A 20,085-nucleotide genomic window follows, 5' to 3' on the forward strand; every position below is an offset into this window, starting at 1 on the left:
AGAAATGGAATATAGGTGTTTCAAGATAAAGTTGTCACGTCATCAGATGATAAGGACAGTGGCAGCACACTGTTCTGGATTTAGTTGGTTGTTGAAAAGGAAAGTGCAAAACCAAAGGGAGAGCTGGTGAAAGCTGCAACAAATAGGAGTGTCACAGCAAAAGGGAGAAGGAGGAGGAATTGTTGTCTTCTCTACTATAGGGGATGGAATAAGTCTAAATGAAGAGGTGAATCTATATCAACAAAATTCAGGTGGCCCTGTAAGAGAATTAATTATTTGAGACAGTCATCTGAAGGAGACTGTAAAAAATTGGTAATGAACTGAGTCAAAATAGATTGAGAGATAAGAAGGATTTCTTAAAGGTAATAGAAAAATGAAGAATTATTGTTAGTGTAAGTCGGATGATGCACCTCTTGAAATGTCATATTTGGCACCCTCCTTCCAAGCCATATGGACAAATTAATGTAGGTTTACAACTCTAAGCACCTGGCTGCCTGGGGACACGGTAGGCATTATTTTGCTGCTGGGCTTCCTGCATGAATGTAATAGTGATGATTCTTGGGTTTTTTTGAGGTTTCCCAGCAGGAAGAAAGGTAAGACAAATGGAATCATCTTGAGAACCTAATTTATTCTATATGCTGCTGTTTTGGTCATTCTGTGTAAGTTTAGCCAAGGCTAAGGGAAAAGAGACTTATTGAATAATGAGGTTGTATAGAGAATAGGAAGATCTTTGTGCCAACTGCTCTCAGTGCTTAGTATAATTAGAATCATGATATGGGAACCAGAGATGCTTGCAGAATTTGCAGATAAAATAAAGCAGTTGGATTTATCTATACTTTTAAAGATAAGCTGGGTCAAAGGGGAAACAAGATCATTGTGAAGTTGGAGATTTTTCTGTCCTACAGCCAGAGGGAACTCTGCAGTGAACCACTGAAAAATGTTGTTTGTGCAATAAGTTCAGTAAAATTATTCTCTAGCATTTTGTTCCCAGGTAGGAGCCAAAGTGTCACTAGTTGTAGGAGCCATATGTAGACATTTATTGCCTGTTTGTCTCGATACAAAGGAGATGATTTAATTGAAGCACTTCCTTAGTAAAGGATATTGTCTGAAAGTATGAAAAATTGGCTGTAATACTCTCTTTGAGCAGCAGTTCTCACATGATGATTGTTTTAGTAATGTCAGGAAATGGTTTCTAAGAGGAGATTACCTAGCAGGAGGTTTTAGAGGAAGTTATTAAGCAAAGTTGTTGAGCTGTGCTTTTGAAATTGGGGAAAGCTTAGGAAAAAAAGACTAAAAGCCTTTCAACTCAATGCCGTCCACAGTATCAAGCGAACCTCTTTAACTACTGACATTTTTATTTCTTCTGCAAATGCTTGTGTCTCCTACTTTCTCATCCAGATTGTCACGTTTTATCTTGATTTATTTAATCATTTTTCATCAGGCTTAACAAAATGTTTCAGCTGGCACCTGCTGTGTCTGCTTTCTCTTTGGATCTTTCTGTGCCAATCACTGCAGTGTAACCCATTCTAGTGCAATGCCTGTTGCTTTTGCAATTGCTTCATCTGCAGATTCTGAATAGCCGCTTGCAATTTCTAATGAAGCAGAGAAAATGGAATTCAATTCCAGTAGTCCTTACAAATAGGATACTACCTGATCTTGCCATGAGTTTTCTTCATATTTGAGCAATCTGGGATATTCCTCTGGGCTTATCCAGTTTAAGGTTTCTGTCATGTTTTTCTGTTCTTTCTAGATTAAGAAGGCTCTCTGTGCATTCTTTTCTAAAAGAAAATTTGACTTTTGTATAAAGGCATAAGACTTTCTCAGCTGGACTTTTTAAATGCTATTTTTACAGATGTAGTTTATCTAAACTGGGTGTAAGACAATCTAAAATTTTCCTGAGAGCATGTTCAAAGACACTTTGAATTCCTGCCCTTATTAGAATTAATCAGGTCTGCCCATCAGGTTAAGAAGCAGCTTAGAGAGACTGTGTGCAAATAATTTCTTATTTTTTAAAATTGCATGTGTGTGCAAGTTTGCATGATGTATCTGTGTACATATACAAGATCTGTCCGTTACGTGAAAGAAGTAGCAAGTTGAGATCCAGCAGTATAGTAACAAAAGAATAAGAGCTGGTGAACTGAATTTTTCTCTTTTTTCCTATAACTTTGTCTCATAAATGAGTTACAATTCTGTCCTTCTAGTGTAGCAGCACAACTGAAACAATGAATCATGGTTCTGGTGCCACTAACATGTAAATCCAAGTGAGTCTGGGGCCTCTGCATGTGAACGCTAGCTCTAATGCCCCTTGGGTGAGGATTTTTCCATAGGAAATCCTGGTTTGGTGCTTTTGGGTGTACCTCAGTTTCTCCAGAAGGGGCCAGGGATGTAAATACTGGTACCAATGCCTAAGCTGTGAGTCTTGCTGCGCTAGAAACTGGGATTGTGAATAGTCACACTTAGTACTGGCTGGAGTGGAGACTCTTCGACAGCTGGAGTATGGAATTGTCAGTTCTGGCTGTAGTTCTCTGGAGTGTAGATTCTGCTGGAAATGAGGTCCTGGAGTTTGAATGTAACTTTTTTGAAGTAAGTTGAAAGGGGAAACAGGAGAAATGTAGATTCACACTGTTTTTACAGCGCACCCGTCCTCTGTCTGCCAGTGATGCTGAAACTAAAAACCCGATGTCCTCAGGCAGGGAAAAAAAAAAAGGCAGCTCTGTGCTAGGCCTCTCCATGGAGGAGGTAAGTAGACTATTAAATGTCTTTTATTTACCTTGGCTTTCATGCAATATATGGGGTTATTTGCTCAGCAAATAAAAACCATGACTGAATAAGTATAGGTTTGGAAACAGATCTGCTGAATTTTTCTGCTGATACTGCCCTTGCCCTCAGTCATGCCAGGCATACATTCATGCATTGATAGACTCCTTCAGAATTTAAATGCAAGATAAAATTGCTTAAGGATATCACATGTACCCAGCCCACTCCCAGGACTGCATTAATAGCCTCATCCTCTGAAACTCAGAGGTTTCTCTAGTGTTCGTTTTTCATTCTGTCTCTTTTGTGGGCTATTTTTTTTTCCTTTTTTATTCCAAGATAAAAGTTCTTCGTCGTGTGAGAGAGGAGAACGAACGGAGAGGAGGCTTCATCCGGATATTCCCTACGCCATTAACATGGGACCTTTATGGGTGAGAATAAGAATCCAATAGGTTGGCTCAGTGTTGCCTTGGTGCTCTGTGTAGACAGGTATTCTGTGTTGGGTATATATAGATCAACCAGCTCAGCAATCAGGAAAACACATATTGAGTGGCTTAGTAGAGTTCATTTTAGTGTTGAGGACATAGTTTTTATCTGATTCCTTGTTTTTAACTGCTGCTGCTTTGGCCAGCTGCATCTCATGGGAGGTTATAAAACATTATTTCTGATGTTGCTTTTCCATCATAGTAAAAATGCCTCACTTCAGATAATCTATTCTTGCTATCTCCTTTTACATCCTAGAGCTGCATATACTCTGTCATTTGGCCAAATGGGACTCATTCTGGGAGGGATACTGTATTATGCTTTTATGGTTATTCTTTTTCCCCCAGTCTGTAGTGTTTCTCTGTCTCTTGCCTCACAGCTGAGAAGGGATAGCTCTCCTCTTTTCCTCTTTTCTGTTATTGTACAGAATATTGTCTCAGTCCACTTGTCGGATGTTTTTATAGATCATTCATTTCTGTATTACGCTGCCTTTCACTGTGTTGAGCTCTGTCTTGATATATCCCGTCTTTTGGTTTTTCAGATCCTTTTTAGAGCACAAGACGTCAATGAACTACATGCTGGCTACACGTCTGTTTCAGGACAGGTAGAAAGCTTTTCTATTTGGGAGGGAGGCAGTGGCACAAAGAGCGTGAAAAGGATTGATTCATCACTTATTCAGTGTTCCAAACACCAGTCTTAGTTACAGTAGGTGCACATCTCTTCTCTAGTGTGCCAGTAACTGTGGGGATTTCTCACATTTTAACACGTTGTGCTTCTAAATCCAAGAGCATAAAGGACAAAGTGCAAAAGGCGTGGGAGTCATTGGAATTAAAAGATGACTGTAGACATGGAAAACCTTCTAGTACCTTGGTTTCTCTGTGAAGGTTTCCCAGTGAAGGGTCCTTGTTTACCTTTTGTTTGAAATTCAGAGTCAAAGTAGAGCTTGTCCTCATGTAAAGTAAGCACTGAAATTTATTCCAAAGGTTTAGTATCCCGGTCTCTTGACCAGAGCAGCATTATTTGATGCCTCTTCTCTGGGTTGTGCTTGGGTGGGAATGGTAGTTCAAGGCTCTGGCTGAACTTCCATTGAGAGCGATATGAGATATCTTCACTGTGCATTTAACACTCTTCCTTCTCCAAACCTGAGATCTATCGCAGAGTGACTACAGAGTAAGGATAACACTGCTGACTGAGGAGGCAATATTTACAGATGCTTTTCCTGCGTCAGCACTGTACTTTTTTTTTTTTTTTCATGTGTACTTTCGGGGATGTGTCTGGAGGGTAGCTCCAATGACACCTCCAGTTTAAGCCAGAAAGATGCAAGCATCAGTTGTAGAACAGCTGCTCAGATTTCCTCTTTTGGAGCTTTTTTTTCCTCTTTTAATATAGAACTCACAAGGAATTCTATAGATCTGACTTTTTCACCACATGAAAAGACTTTGGAGGCATTTTAATCCAGTTAATGATCTAGAATGAAAGGTAATTTTCACTTTTTTTTCTCTTTGTAGGGGCAGGATGAAAAGAGACTTCATCGCAGGGAGGTCCCGGTAAATGCCTTTTAAATTAAATAATTTTGTAGAATTTATTCTAATTTTAGATTTCCACAGCTTCATCTTCCAGGTCCTGGGTCAACACTTGTTCTACCTGAAATCCGTCAAGCTAATTTTAGAAAAATAAATGCAGTGAGTGGAGAGTACCCCAGCATGTGGAGAGCTTAAGTTTTGATGGATTGGGCCCTAAAATTGCTCCTCTTGGGTCTGCTACTTTGGCATTCCAATTAATAAGCCTTGTCATTGAACTCCCTCTGAAAATCCTGTAGTGAATGAGACTTTTGGACTTCATGTTCTCGTATATTCACTTGACTAGATCTAAAAGATAAATGGAACAACTGGAATTTTCTGTGGATGTTCTCCTCTTATAAAGAGCACTTTGGATCTTTGTGCACTGGAATAAAGTTGTTATGCTTGTCTCCTTTAAAGAATCAGGCCAGACTCCTTTCCCCATTGCTTTAGGCAAAACTTGCAGAAAGGTTGTACTTTTTCACTTAGAAGATGTTAAAATTCTTACTTCTGACCAAGCAGTGAAGAACAAACTGTCTACATAAAAGGTTCAGAAGCCTGGACTCAGGTCCGTGTGCCCTCTTCCCACTGCCCTCCATTGCTTTATACTCTTACAATCCAGTTTTCACTATTAATTGTGCCTTGAGCTGCTGTATGATAGACAGATGCTGCTCAGTCATGAAGTCCTGATGCTAGATAAGTGTTTCGGGACTTTGAGAGATAATGTTCTGTAAAGTCTTTGCAAGACTACCCTCAAACATTCTCAGGCTTTAAATAGAGTGAAGTTAGACTGGTCATAAATATTTCTTCCCTGTATCAGGAAAACTGTTTCTTGAAGAAATTTAATCTTGTATCATTGGGGAGGAAAGTATAAAGGGAGATTGAGGATGTTTCTGCATTATGCTTCCCAGAGCAGGTCTTAATGAAAAGCTGGATATGAAAACAGAAGCTGTAGATTCTCATGCTCCTTTTTATGAAAGAAAGCTTGTTTCACTGGAATTACGAAAGCGCCGCCGATGTCATGGCAAGGCTAGAGCAGCACGCACAAGATCATCAGGTATGCATGGCTAGAGTCTTAGATAAGCAGCTAGTCAAGAACTAGCCAACAAGGACTTTTTAATTTGAAATGTGTGTGAATGGCTTTGTTCTTGCTTTTGTAGTCCCTAAAGTGATTCACAGGTTGAAGATAACAGTTTTCATTTCAAGTGTTAATGGTTTTCATTTCTCTTCTGACCTTCCTGCCGCCTGAGTTCCTACAATTTCATTTGCACCATTCCACACCCTCATGTATAAGACTAAAGGCAATCAATATTTTCTTCAACGTGAGCATGCAGCTGCATTTTGGTTACAAGAGTTCAACCGTATGGGTGCCTCTGGAGCCCTCCAGCTTTTCAGAGAGATGTGAAAACTGGGGACCTTCCAGGCTGGTTCTTCTACACAGTAGTTGACTCCAAGCTATTAGAAGGAGATAAGTCCTTTTTATCCAAGTGGATGTGTGGAGAAACTTAAAAGGGTACAAAGGTGAATGATCCTCACAAGTGGCTGTTCCTGAAGCCATTATCTAAGCTCTTTCTAGTAGCTATGTGATACTGACTGCAATGGGAGAGATTGTATGTTATAAAATGATTTTTGGTTCTCTGTTAAGGTATATCATCTTTACTGACACACATGGAAGTTTTGGTTTTTCTGACACACAAAAATACAAAGAACTAATATGCATGTCAAGTATGAGTGTATATATATGGGAGTATATAAGTGAGAATCAGGATAAAATATAAGAAAATGCCTTTGTTTCTTTGATTAATTTTTTTTCATTTGTGAAGACAAGAATCTTGATTGGTCTTCTCTGATATTGGGGAAAGAGGCTTCTCAACTGTTTGATTCACAAGCAGAAAGACAGAAAGAAGAATAAAGGGCAATGATACTTTAGATGCTGTTCTAAAACAGTGCTATTCTGTCCTGGCAGGAAAGAGTTTAGAAGTAAACCAAAGAGTATAAATAGCAGGACAGTCTGCCCCACTCCTTTTTTCTTAACTGACATAGGTGATTTCTTCTCTGCTACAGGGATGTCAGAACCAGCAAAGCAGTCCCTCAAGTCAGACACAGAAGGTGAGGAGGAGGAAGAGTTAGATGAAGAGCTAGATAAAACCGTCTCTCTTCCGAACACCCAAGTGAAAAGCAAGCCAATGCTCTCTGACTTTGTGAAAACTACTTGTAAGGAGAAGTTGCCAAAACAACCTGAGAAGAAAGCTGAAGATGGAGGAGAGCTATTTCTTCCAAAGCCAGACTCAGAATCTCAGTTTAACTTGCTGCAGGTTCTTCAAAAGCATGGAAACCTCAGGTGAGAGATTTCTGCATGTTGCCCTGAGTTTTGACTGGCAGCTGATACTGGTTGAAATAAGGAGGATGTACACTTGGTGCCATGTCATGAATGAGTGTGAGGAGATAAGAGGGTCCTAGAGAACGGGGCCTGGATTTTGGCCTAACAGTGGGCTGCCCTAACAGCTAATTGGCATGGAAGGGAGATAGTTGCAAAGACTGACAGTTTTACCTAAATGCCTGACCTGTTGGGTCAGTATAGATCATAAGCCATGGTTTCCGTTGCTGTTCTTTAATCTCGTGATGTAAACTGTTCCTTGATCATCTCAGACCTCAGATAATGCAGAATGCTTGCTACTGAATTCTAAAGTTCTTACTGCCATTCTTTGCATTTCCAAAGAAATCGGTATAAATGCATGTTGAACTGTCCAAGAAAGGTTGGGCAGTCATACTGCACTGCTGCCTCTCTATAAGATTAATTTTCATGTTTTTGTGCTTTATTTTGGGTGACGGAATTTCTACCTCTAATAATAATCTGTGCTCAAGGTTGTCACATCCTGAGAGCAAGATATAGGAGATTATTTGAGAATAAGTTACTCAAACATCTTCTTACCTGATACTGAGTATCACAGTGTGGAGCAGAGTATGTTCTGATGTATGGTTCTGTGGCTTGAAAAAAAAGACAAGTGCTGAAGGAGATTCTGTAGAATAACACTAACCAGGGTCCTACCAGATGTTTAGAAGCATGATCCTCCTCTTACATTTAAGTAGCAAAACTATCCATTTCCACATGGTCAGGAAGGGCAAAAAAGAAGAATGATCATGTATAGGAGAAATTTACATCTTCTAGGTAAGAAGCAGCAATTATGTTTTCTGTGAAAAAAGTCCACAGGTAGATAAAATTATTTATGCTTGTTGTTGTTTTCTTAGTTTAGTTTCTGAGAGGATTTATGAATTATCAAATGACTTTGGGGATTATTTTGATGTCTTCTTGTGGCAAGGACATTTGCTGTCAGAACAGGGAAGATTCTGAAACCTGTTCTGAGGATGACCACAGTGATGCTGTCATTTACCTATACGTAGAACTGATTCCTGCCAAGAACGTAAGCTGTGTCAGGTGTTCCTGGCAGAATCTTGCTCAGCACCCGGTGCTGTTGGGATTCCCCACAGAAGTGTGTAAGGCTTGTGGTGACCTCATGTTCCAGGATTGTGCTGGACTTTGCCCCATCTGATCTGTCATTGATGAAAGCTTTGCTTATGGGGTCAAGAGACAGAGGGGCTGGGGTAATGAGATTTTCATCCAAAAGAAACCAGGCATTTCCAGTCAGTTTTTGTAAGCAGTAGGGCTTCTTTTTCTCCTTCAGTTAGCCTGAGGAGGCTATTTCTCAGCTTTCTACACATTGTGTGTTACTAATGAAGAGGTGACAGTCGAAATGTTTTCCCTAATTGTGCCATTCCCAGGGAAGTAAAAAGAAAAGGGAGGCAACGTTCCTGCATTGAAGCCTCAAGTTTCAATGTTCCACACACCGGAGGAGAGGCAGTGTTATTTGAAGACCTCCTTCAGTTTCCTGTTTTGTAATCACAGAAAGTATCAGGCACAGGCAAAGAACTGTATTGCTGTACTGATTTTGATAGTGGGAAGTCCTTAATTTCTGCGAGCATAAATCTGGAACTCTGGTCACAAGATGTTTGAGTTACACCTAAAGCCAGCCTGGCAGTCCTAGAGAGCCCTCAGGGGAGAGCCTTTTCTGATATATGGTGGCCGGATGTATAGAGTGTTAGTTCTTAGGCAGGGTTCAGAGTGGTCTCCTGATGTCCCACACGTGTGGGAAGAGAAGGTTGGTGTGGTAAGCAGCAGCATACAGAGTTTGGAGGTGTTACAAGGCCTGCTGTGTATTCTGGAGTTCACTGGAAGACAGGAGTTATAACCAAACATTTTTATAGTTACTGCAGTTCTGATACAGCTGTCTGCAGAGGATGTTGATCTGAGACTCTTGTGAACTTGTCGTTTGCTTAGACCCTCTTTGGGGTCTTGGCATGGTCTTCTATAAGTGTCAAAAGCTACTGATTAAGCAGATGCATGGATACTTTAATGTATTTTATTTTAATTTCAGTTCTTATCTAAATTGATGCATTGATCTCTCTAAGTGCTACTATGTTGTATGGTTTCTGTGTAACACTGTAACAAAGTGTTGATGAAACTTACAGACATGAAACAGGAAGACTGGATCTCTAAACTGAAGTTTTTAATAAGATTTCAGGCACTCGTGCGCATGGAGTCATGGGGACCATATAAATATCAGAGAACGAGTAGGGAAAAAATGGTGAGGTTCCACAGGAATCAATCTGAAGCTGATTTTGATAATCAACTCAAGAATGACACAAAACGTAGAAAAAAGCTAATAGAATTTGCTGATTTGGGAGTTATTACCATGAGAGAAAAGTAATGGAATAAATATGGAAAGACCTGGATGACCCTGAGGATGTGAATAATATAGCTAGGATGAAATTCAGTAGCACAAAGTGCAGGGGCATGCTTTTAAGAACTAATAATTTATGGCAGAAATTATATCAACTGGGTGTTCATCAACTGGAAATTAATTATAGGGGAAAATACCTTGTATACTTGTTGATCACAGGAGGTTTGTGAAGCTGGAACTCGTGCATGCATGAAAACAAATGTGGTCTAGGGTTTATCACTAGATACTTGTAGTGAGACTTCAGAGAGATGCTTTAGACTTCATGTGGAATATGCAGTTGCTGTCACCCAGGTTCATGGAAGGTAAATTGTGACTGGAACAAGTGGAAGTGAGCTGCTGGTCCTCTGTCACCAGTGTGGGTGCTTTGGGAGAACACACTGAAAGGTGTGGGTAGTTCACACTAATAAAATTAAGAAAATGAAAGGATGTCATTGCCCTTAATTAATACATTCACGGTAGGAGACCCACCAGGGATTAAATTATTGAAGATACAGGGCAATGCTGTAAAAAGAAAGAAAAAGCGAACATAAACTGCTTATGAATGAAGCTAGGCTGGGTAGTGAAAGAAGGTTCCTCATTATTAAAACAGTAAGTTCTGGAATAATATTCCAGAAGGAGTTGAAAACTTTTAGTTTGTTTTCAGATGAATTTTCATATTTTTATAGAAAATATTGAGGCGTTGCCTGTGACAGAAGGGATTTCTGTCACTGACATGAAAGTCCATCTGCTTCTGCATGGAAAGGAGAGGAGAAATCATGCTTGGCAGTTGAAGGGACAGCTTGTAGCAACTCTGGGGAAAGCTATGAGGAAGAGTGGAGGCTGGGAAAGCAGAATGTTGGAGGAGAGGGTTTAGGCCAAGATGACAATGAACAGAATTAGGCAAAGCTTTCAGCAGTTTCTCTCGCAGCAGATGCATACGCTGAAGTGACTACCATTGTGAGGGAATGAGAAGCAATGCGTCCCTGCCAGTCCTACCCCAGTCTTCTTAGTGCATGCTCATGGTTTTCCAACATGTTCAGCCAGCTGCACAGCAGATTTTGCTGATGTTCATTCTTCACTGATGCCTTGCTCAATGAAATTTGGCTTGTGTCCTTGGGCCAGCAGGGGAAGAGCTCACTTTCACAGATTTAGTTCTTTAATTTCCAATGGAAATTGCAGGGCCTTTGTTATAACTCTGGCACCAGTACCAAGCCCTTTATGTATTTTATGGTCTGTTGTTGTAGTGTTCAAAATGCTTGTGAAGACAGAGGCCTAAGAGAGCCCTGAATTTGGTTTAAAAATACACAGTTTTGCTGATGTTTGTGTTATTGGCTTTTAGAAGAGAGTAGCTAAGGTGATAAAAAAGTAAGGAGAACTTCCATTTTCAGATATGCTCTTAGAACTCAGTGTCTACTGTCTTCTGTATCTCCTGCAATACCTACCCTGTTGTGGTGAATTGGAGATCTCCTTGCAAATACTGGTGGGATGAAGGGGTCCAGGTTCCCATGAGCTTCAACATTCGTGCATTTTGGAGGTCCTTGCTGCCTGTACTTTGGTCCATAAGGTGTACCTGACTGCTCTAATACCTATTCCCATTACTTCTCTGAAGATAGCTGCCTGATTCTTTTGGTCCACAGCAAAGTCCAAGCTCGCAGGGCTTTCTCCGCCTACCTACAACACGTTCAGTTGCGACTGATGAAGGAGGCTGGTGACCAGATCCAGAATCCTGCCTGGGCTGCCAAAGAGAATGAGCAAATGGTAAGAAGCTTTGTGTTGGCCAGACTGAGAAGCCAAGCTGAAATCTGCTGTGAGAGTTTTGTGATCGGTTCCCACCCTTGGGAGAACAGAAGTCTGACTGAGGTTATAGTTGTCTATCTGTCCAGCTGCCAGTGCTGGATTTTTAACGGACAGACAAGGTAGGACTGCTGACTGATGTCTGAGCAGCAGTAGACAGCTCTTAAAGGCTGGAGTGTGGTTGACATTCAAGCTGCTCAGATGTTTCACTCATTCTCCTTCATTGATATCTGAGCTTACCTGCTTTTGAATCATCCCCTCTAAGATTCTTTAAGACCACTTGGCTGCATCTGGTTTCTGCTGTGTTAAACAAAGTGTACATCTACTCAAACAGAACAGATACCTAGTTAAGCTTTTCCTCATGTATTGTTCTACTCTTAGTAGGCATCTGTGCTTAGGAATCTTCCTTCCCTTCTGAATAAAGGAAAGAAAAAGTAAAAGCCGCTGAGGAGATAAAGTTACTTTCTAGCATAGGTGGTGTGTTTTGTGGTTTTTTTTAATTTAAAAAAAAAATGTGGTGACATCTGAAGGCCCAATGTTTGAGGTAGATATATATATAGAGATAGAGATAGATAGATAGAGATAGATAGATATATACACATTTTAAGGAGTGCAGCAAGCTCAGATACCCTCACAAGCCTTCCTAAAAGAGCTTTGTACAATACACTCTTGAGCGTTCTGCAAATCCAGAAGTATTATTGCTGAATGCGTGTTTCAGGGAACACAGACAGTGCAGTTCAGAGATAAAATTGTGTGTCAAGAGTAATCAGTCGACTGAGTGGAAAATGTTGCCCCTGCTCTTTCCAAGTGGAAATAACAACTGGCTTTTTGGGAGTTGCTCTGTCCGCTGTACTGTGAAAAATAATGTTTAAAATAACAGATCAAACCAGCCTGGAGTAATGGCAGTGAGAGGCAAGCTGTGAAATCCTATAGTTTGGCTGTGAGGCTGCTCATTTACGCATCAGCAGAGCTCCTAACCAAAAGCAAATCCAGAGGGGAGACAGAAATGATTCAGAACACCCAAAGGATTCATTTTGCCTTAGGATCTGCCTTGCCATGTGTTTCCCCATTCAGAGGTCAGACATGGTGGGGGATTGGAATTATACGGTGGCACATCTAGTCCTCTGTTGCTGTGGTGAGGCTTTGGCAATAGTTTACATACATGAAAAGTCATGAAATGAGGCTACATCACTGCAGAGGAGATACCTAACAAGATACCCTACCCTGTGATAGGGCCGAGAGGGTTTTGTGTCAGTATGTTTCATCTCAGGCCTTCTTTAACACATTACAGGTTGTCTTTTGGAAATGTTCTCCTAAGATGCTGGACTTACAGGTTATGCTGTGTTGCTGCTTTGTGCTGCTGCTTGTTGGGTTTTTTTGTTTGTTTTCTTCATCTGCTGTGTTTCTCAGACAAATGCTTCTCAAATGTTCCAGTTGTGACTGATCTCAGGCAAGGCACACCATAATTCTTCTCCCCCAACCTTAGATTTATAGGGCTCTATTAAAAATGTACATTGCAGAATTTTTGCCTGCCAGTTGTCAGCTCATTTTCTTAGGACAATGTGTTTAATTCCTGCCAGTCATTAGCTGCTGTAGTAGTTCTCTTCTCCCCACATCTTGCAGCTGGTCCACTGTTAACTCTGTGTGTCTTGCTTGCAGGAGCTTGTGGTACGCTTTCTGAGGCGAGCTGCCAGCAATCTTCAGCAGTCCTTGAGGATGCTGCTCCCCAGCCGTTGTTTAGGGCTCAATGATCGGCGTCGTATCCTGGCTCACCAGCTGGGCGAGTTCATAATCTGCTATAACAAGGTGAGTAATTCTTTCTTGATTTTTTTTTTTTTTTTTTTTTGGCAGCTCTTCTGGTTTCTCTTCTCTTCTAAAGTATCTCCTGTGGGCTGCTGTTATAGTCAAGACAGGAGGCTGCTTTAAAGGCTCTGTTCTCTAACTTCCATGGTCTATTTGCAGTTCATATCCAGTAATGGCAGTTTATCTGTTCAAATTGTTAAATAGACAACCATATTACTGCATTATATATGCAGTCTGGTAATTGTGTGCGTAAAAGTAAAAAGAACTGCTGAAGTGGAATTTAACTGGCAGTTTGCTTTTTCTTTGACTTGTCTTCCGGTCTAGTTCTTTATAATGCCTCTAACCATCTTTCCTTATTTTTATCATGCTTCTTTAGAGATTTTTTTTAATACAGGACAGTATAAAATATGTATTGTACCATTTGTTTGGTATACTGAGGGACTGCTGCCTATCTGTAGTATGGGACTCTGCATGCTCAGTGATAAGGAGTAGGTCCTAATTTAAATAATTTTCACCTCTTTAGGTGTAGAAGATGTTGTTCTTAGCATAGTTATTTCATGCTAATCCTTGTTTTGCAAGAACAGCTTCCCCTTTCCTTTGCCCCCTGGCATTCCTTTGGTGGTGGGACAAGGGTAGTTTAAATCTTGCTTCCAGAGGCTGCTGTGCACACGGGCCTCCAAGCTCCTACTCATTAGCAGAGGATGTTCGCTTGCATTGCCTTGTCAGAACTGACATCTGGTAACTTGATCCGTCAAAGCAAGGTTGGTATTGAACCAAATCTGTTCCAGGGAGCGCCTTATATGCCTAATGCTCATGGAATTATTGTGTTAAGAGTAACCACAAAATACTCGGGTGGCTCTGTGGTGAGTGAAGAACGCAGCTGCTTTGGATATAATTTCCACTCAAACTGTATTTAAGCACCAGGATTTTCTGCTAACTCTTGAGTAAATTCACAAATAAAGCAGTGTAACTGGTAATAAATCAGTGCATAAACATATTTTCTCGGTTAAAACAAGTGAGAACAGATCACTTGAGGTTTTAGGATGTACATGTTTAAGCCATTGAGAGACTGTTTGGCTATGAGGCTTTTTGATGTCTGATTCCAGCATATAGACTTCTTTCACTGACTTGTAACTTTAGATTTAGTAGGGGACTCCTACTAGCCATTATGTGTCTTCTGTAATGACACAGAATTAAAAAATGCTACCTCCAGCAAACTAAGTAAAACAGATTGCATACTGTCTTTTTTACTTAAGTAGTGAAGGCTCTCAGAGTGGCTTTTCCTTTCACCTCTTGAATTATCTTTGAAAAGATGTATCTTGACCCTTTTGTCCTAGCAATGCTCAGAGTGCCAGCAGGAAGTGTTGAAGTGGAGTTCAAGTGTGGTGAGATAAAGCTTGTATGCTGGTATTGGTATTTCAGACAAGCCTATAGGTTTGAGGGATTTTTTGGTGTTTTTTTTTTAATTAACAAGAAACGTTTATATCAATGCAACCTCTAGTGTCAACAAGTTCTACTGGTGTGAAATAGATCATTTATATCTGAGAGCTTGCTCCCATTCTCACACACAAAGGCTTAGCATCTTGTATGCCAGCATATTTTAGTGTAAAAATGCGTATTTGCCACAGGCTGTACTGTTTTACTTTGCTTTTGCTAAAGCAGTTTATTTTTGAATGTAGATAAGCTCTCTGCAATTTGCTGCATAACAAGAGTAATTTACTCAGGTAGAGAACTCCTAGTTTACATTAGGAAATGTGGATCCCCTCAGCAGACCTCCTTGATTGAGGTTTCTTTAATTTTATTTTTTTTAACTCCTTTCTTCCGGAATATCTCCTTTTGGGATAGATGCTCAAATAAAAACTCTTTTGAGGAACTCTGTAATTGTAACCGAAACAGCAAAAGCAGAAAGGGGGCTTAATATCTGTAAAGAGTAGTTTATTTTTTTCCCCTCCATATGTAGTTATGTCCCAGCAAAGAGTATATTTGAAGGAGCAGCATGTATTTGTGAATACTTGACCTCTTCTCAGCAATCAATTCTAATAAGTTATATCAGGTGGTGGAACAGGGAGTTCACCGTACACTTAGAGAGCCCCAGAGACAGCATGCTGTATTTATCTGTTCTGTTGCACATAGTGAAATACTCACAATTTGGCTCTTTGGTGTTGCCTTTTTTCCTTAGATCCCGTGAAATCACGTTTTGTTTTTTTCTGAGCTGTAGCTATGCTGTGGAGCATAAAGTAACCACATGGAGACACTTACTGATACTGCTTATTAACAGGAAACGGAGCAGATAGTTCAGAAGCGATCAAAAAAGAAACAGGAAGAAGAGGAGGAGGGAGTGAATCCTGAAGGTTTTCAGAACTTTCTTGCTAGAGCAAGGTAGGAATGGATATTATTCCCTTTGATAAAGGAGCTCCCAGGCCTAAAGGTGATGGAATTGTCCTAAAGATGATCTGATTGGTCTAAAGGCCTCTAGATGTCTTTATTGCCTGTAGCACCTGCTCCTGCTCTTGCTGGAGGACAGAGAACTTCCTCTTTTCTCCCCTCCAGCAACACCTGTGGCATCAGTACCTGGTGCACAGAGAAGGACATAGAATAGAGGTTTTGACCATTAAGTAGATTCCCAAAGGACAGCAGTGATTGTCCCTGTCTGTGTAAATTTCAAACTGATGCTGCTGAGCTAATGGTCTCCTTCCCTGTGCTGCTGGAGCCAATGTGGCAGTTCCTTGGAAGGAGAATGAAACTGGAGCTGCTGCTCAAGATGGCCTGGAGCTGCTGTGGTTGAACAGTTGTTGTGGCTCTGGCTCTCAAGTTTCTGCTCTCAGAAACAAATCTCATGCTTGCTGCCTCTCTTCAGAAGCTCTCCAAGTCTGGACTTTCTGAGCTGAGAAAGGAGGGGAGTTAGACTCCCACCTTCATCCTAGCCTCTTATTTGGCTTGCTAAGGCACTTGAGTGCAAGCAGTTGCTTTCACAATGCAAAACTAGCATTTTTCTAACCTTGTGTGCTCTGAACTTTTCCTGGCTTAAACTTACAAGAGTCTGGTAGGAAACATTTTGAAAATAGGTGAATACTCCTTATGACCTGTAGCGTAGTTTTGAAAACCAATGATATTAAACCTATCTGACTATGGAAACGTCTGAAATTATTCAGTGACCCAGAATGTCCTCAAAATCTCTGATGTTTGAGCACCAAACCCAAATCCTTTTGACTCCTTTATTTGACCTGTATATGACATGCCTATATAGGCAAGGACTCCTGTCAGTATCTGAACAGGCAGAGTTCACCTGCCTTTTTAATGCCGTTCTGCATTTTCTCAGAAGGTTGATAGTCACTTCTTTTTATGATCACTTACAAAATTCTTCTTTCTCTGTTTGAATAGTGCTCTTAGTGACTGATGAGAAGTTGGTGATAGCTGAGGCTTCTTAACTAAGTTTAGGAGGCATCACAGTCTCTTTTGCTCATGAAAACAATGTTTTATTGAAACTGTTATAGTTATTTTGTTGGGTTTTTTTCCCAATCTATAAGTCTCTCTGCCTTACTCCCCTTCTGCCATGTTTCGGGAGGGAGTCTGAGCGCATTTGTCATTCATTTAGTGGCCAGTCCAGCCCTAACCCTTGACAACTAATAGAGGCATTACCACAACACATTTACAGCCTCCAAGAAAAATCTCGCTGCTTTTCAGACAGACTTCTATAAAAGAATGACACTCAAGATGCCTGACTACCAAATACCATAGCGTCTACTTCTGTTACTAGAAGTGCAGATTATATGCCCATGGCATTCTCTTGGTTGTCTGAAATCTCTGGCCACTAAAATGACTCTTGCATCCTAGCGCAGGTTATTTTGCTTATTGCCAGAAATACTAAGAGATGGCTCTTTGGGGCAGAACTGCATGCTGTTCCCCTGTTATTCATTACCGTGCCATCGTGGCCTGATGCAAAGTCTAGACTGGATCTGGAGATTTTTACTGGACCATCTTACCTGAGTGACGAAAGAACAGCAAGAGCCAGTTTGCCAATGATCACACAGTTTCTAGTGGTAATCTTTTGGTATTGGGTGTGTTTGAAAACTGTTGATACCTGATCCTGCTTTGTACTGTGCTTGAAGCTTAAATCACTGAGCTAGTTGTTTGGAGACGAGCAAAAGGGAGAGATTTCCTCTTGGAGTGTTTGTCCTAGGGAAGGCTTATAAATGCCTTCAGTTTTCTACTGGATACGAAAGTGGCATTTCAGTGGAAATCTTAGGTTAAACCTAAGATTCAGCAGCATCTGTTTAACCAAGGCATATTCCTTTCCCTCTGATCTTACCCTGCAGAACTGAGCAAATCATTAGCTTGTCTTGCGTCACCTTTTTTCCCCGCTTCCCTCTTCAGTCTTACTGTTTCTTTTCTGATTGTTACATGAGCACAGAAAAGCTTAGAGTCCTTACTTACATCCATTCTTCTCTCCTTAATGTAGTGAAAGTGACCTGGAGGAAGTGCTGACGTTTTACACACAGAAAAACAAGTCAGCAAATGTCTTCTTAGGAGCAAACTCCACAAGCACAAAACCCAGCAACACCAGTAACCAATCAGAGAAACAGCGTCAAGGGGGTAAGTTCTGCGGGCAGTTCTGGGATGATGTTGCCCAGACAAATCCAGTTCAACTTCTGTCTATGGAAAGAGTACAAAGCCTCCAGAATGTTACTCAGATTTCTTGAGGTTGTGTGTCTTCTTTTTTTAACTGACTCTGTATGTGAAGACTAGAGTAACTGCCCTCCTGCCTTCTTCACCTGAAGTGAGATGGGATGAATCTGGACTAGCATTTATAAGGCACTAGATATGTTGGCTTATGACTGAGATGAGAATGTGCAAACTGAAGGCGTTGAGATTTGAAATGAATAGAGAATACTGAAATCCAAATAAGGGATGAGAGAGATCAAGGCCTGTTAAACTGTGCTGCCCACACTGAGTAAAGCCATTGGATGGCAGAGCCTCAGTATATGAGCCTAATTAGGCTTTTCATGGAAGGATATGCAGTGCCAGCCATAGATACCCAGTAGTCCAGGCTACTGTATGTGACAGCATGGTTATGATCAAGAGTTGCGTGGTCTACAGGAAATATTAGCAAGAAAGTTCATTGTAACAAGGTTTAAATTCTGCAGTCCTGTTCTAATGATATCACAGTTTGCATTATTCTAACCTCCTTGATCTTGTTATAGAACACCCTGCGGTGGTGAAAAAAATGAAAGTTATTGCCCCAAAGTTGTAGATCTGCCTGCAGAAGGAGCATTAAAAGAAACCTAAACCAGTTAAATCAACCTCTAAGTGAGCTGGCTTAAATTATCATAAAGAAAAAATAATGAATGTATATACTGGTTTTAATACTGTTTTAAACATAGGTTGCAACCTTTGGGTTCAAACTGAGGTACTCAAATGCCCAATTTTGGGGAGGATCCTGCAGCATTTTCTTTTAAACCCGAGAGAAGATATTTTAGAGTGAACAGCATGAAAGAGTTACCTGCTCTTCTGTGTGGCAGGACCTAGATATGAAAGAGGATATTCATCATGTAGAACCGTGTATTTGCGTATAGATTAGATCATTTTGGCTTCAATGTGTGTGAATAGAGGCATCTTTCATGTCTTGATATTATCCAAAGGACCCAAAAAGCAGCTTTTTCTCATGTATTGTGCTCGTTATCTTTGTGTAGTTCCAGAAGGACCCACATGCTCCTTAAATGCTGAAGTGAAATTACCTCGATGTGGCCCTCCTAGTGCTTCCTCCTCTGTTTCTGGTGCCACATTCCAGAGAAGTACCAGTTCCTGGATACCGGTTCCGCCTGCAGCCTCTGAAAATTCACAGGTGTCTGGTCACCATTCACTGCTGGCTCCTCCAGCTGGTCCCAGGGTGATTCAGTCCTCATCCCCACTATCCTCCTCGCAGAGCACAGCTCCTGACAGCTCTTCTGTCTTCACAAATGCAGTGTCCACTGTGGCTTCTAGCCTTGCAGGGTTACATCATTGTCACTCTGGTAGCTACACCATTGGCCCATTCTCATCTTTTCAAAGAGCTGCTCAGATCTACAGCCAAAGATTGTCCCGACCATCCTCTGCAAAAGTAGGTGAGTGTTCTGGGATGCGTAAAAACCTCCTGGTTCAGTATAAAGGTTGTGTGATCTCTGTTCTAGAGTAGATAAGAAATTTTACGTTTCCAGAATTGAGTCTTATTGAATAGTGCTAAATTTTTCATGGAAAGACAGAACATGGGAGGCAGCCCTTGTTTGCCCAATAAGCCCTTTTTTTGAACAGATGAACAGGGAATCATAGAATCATTTAGGTTATAAAAGATCCTTAAGATCATTGAGTCCAACTGTTAACCTAACACAGAAAAGTCCACTAAACCGTGTCCATAAGTGCCATGACTACACATCTTTTAAAAACCTCTAGGGATGGTGACTCAACCACTTCCCTAGACAGCATGTTCCAATGCTTGAAAACCCTTACGGTGAAGAAATTTTTCCAAATATCCACTCTAAGCCTTCCCTGATGCCACTTGAAGTAGTTTCCTCTTGTCCTATCACTTGTTATCGGGGAGAAGAGACCGAACCTCACCTTGCTGCAACCTCCTTTTGGGTAGTTGTAGAGAGTGATAAGATTTTCCCTCAGCCTTGTGCTTAGAACTCAGCCTTTGAAATTGTTTCAAAAGATTTGGGAAATAAAGTATTGTATCTTTTTGCCTGGCTAAATTACTGATGTCATGTTTATCTTTAATGTAGTTTTGGTTAGCAGAAATACTGTCTCAGTCTATGTGCTGTTCGTTGTTCTGTGTTTCTCTACCACGCAGAGAAATCCTTTAATGAAACCTACTAATTGTTGAATACTTTAAAGTGTGTCAAGACCTCCAAAAAAAGAAAGATCTGAATGAATCATTACTA

At 40.7% G+C, this 20,085-nt stretch overlaps 1 protein-coding gene across 1 annotated transcript in view; it reads left to right on the forward strand.

Annotated features, from left to right (window-relative positions):
* Positions 1 to 2,634: 2,634 nt before the first annotated feature.
* Positions 2,635 to 20,085, forward strand: part of LOC104276620 (tubulin polyglutamylase TTLL5-like) — a gene marked incomplete at both ends in the record, with an annotated part of 33,605 nt that continues 16,154 nt past the window's right edge. The window contains 13 exon segments of the mRNA XM_009873015.1: positions 2,635 to 2,739; positions 3,094 to 3,185; positions 3,779 to 3,841; positions 4,746 to 4,784; positions 5,708 to 5,853; positions 6,861 to 7,137; positions 11,212 to 11,332; positions 13,028 to 13,174; positions 15,450 to 15,550; positions 17,631 to 17,764; positions 18,373 to 18,414; positions 18,417 to 18,461; positions 18,811 to 19,272. Coding sequence (XP_009871317.1) covers positions 2,635 to 2,739; positions 3,094 to 3,185; positions 3,779 to 3,841; positions 4,746 to 4,784; positions 5,708 to 5,853; positions 6,861 to 7,137; positions 11,212 to 11,332; positions 13,028 to 13,174; positions 15,450 to 15,550; positions 17,631 to 17,764; positions 18,373 to 18,414; positions 18,417 to 18,461; positions 18,811 to 19,272 — 1,774 coding nt within the window.

This window comes from Apaloderma vittatum, unplaced genomic scaffold (assembly GCF_000703405.1).
Source record: "Apaloderma vittatum isolate BGI_N311 unplaced genomic scaffold, ASM70340v1 scaffold12437, whole genome shotgun sequence".
In the NCBI taxonomy this organism is placed as follows: domain Eukaryota; kingdom Metazoa; phylum Chordata; class Aves; order Trogoniformes; family Trogonidae; genus Apaloderma; species Apaloderma vittatum.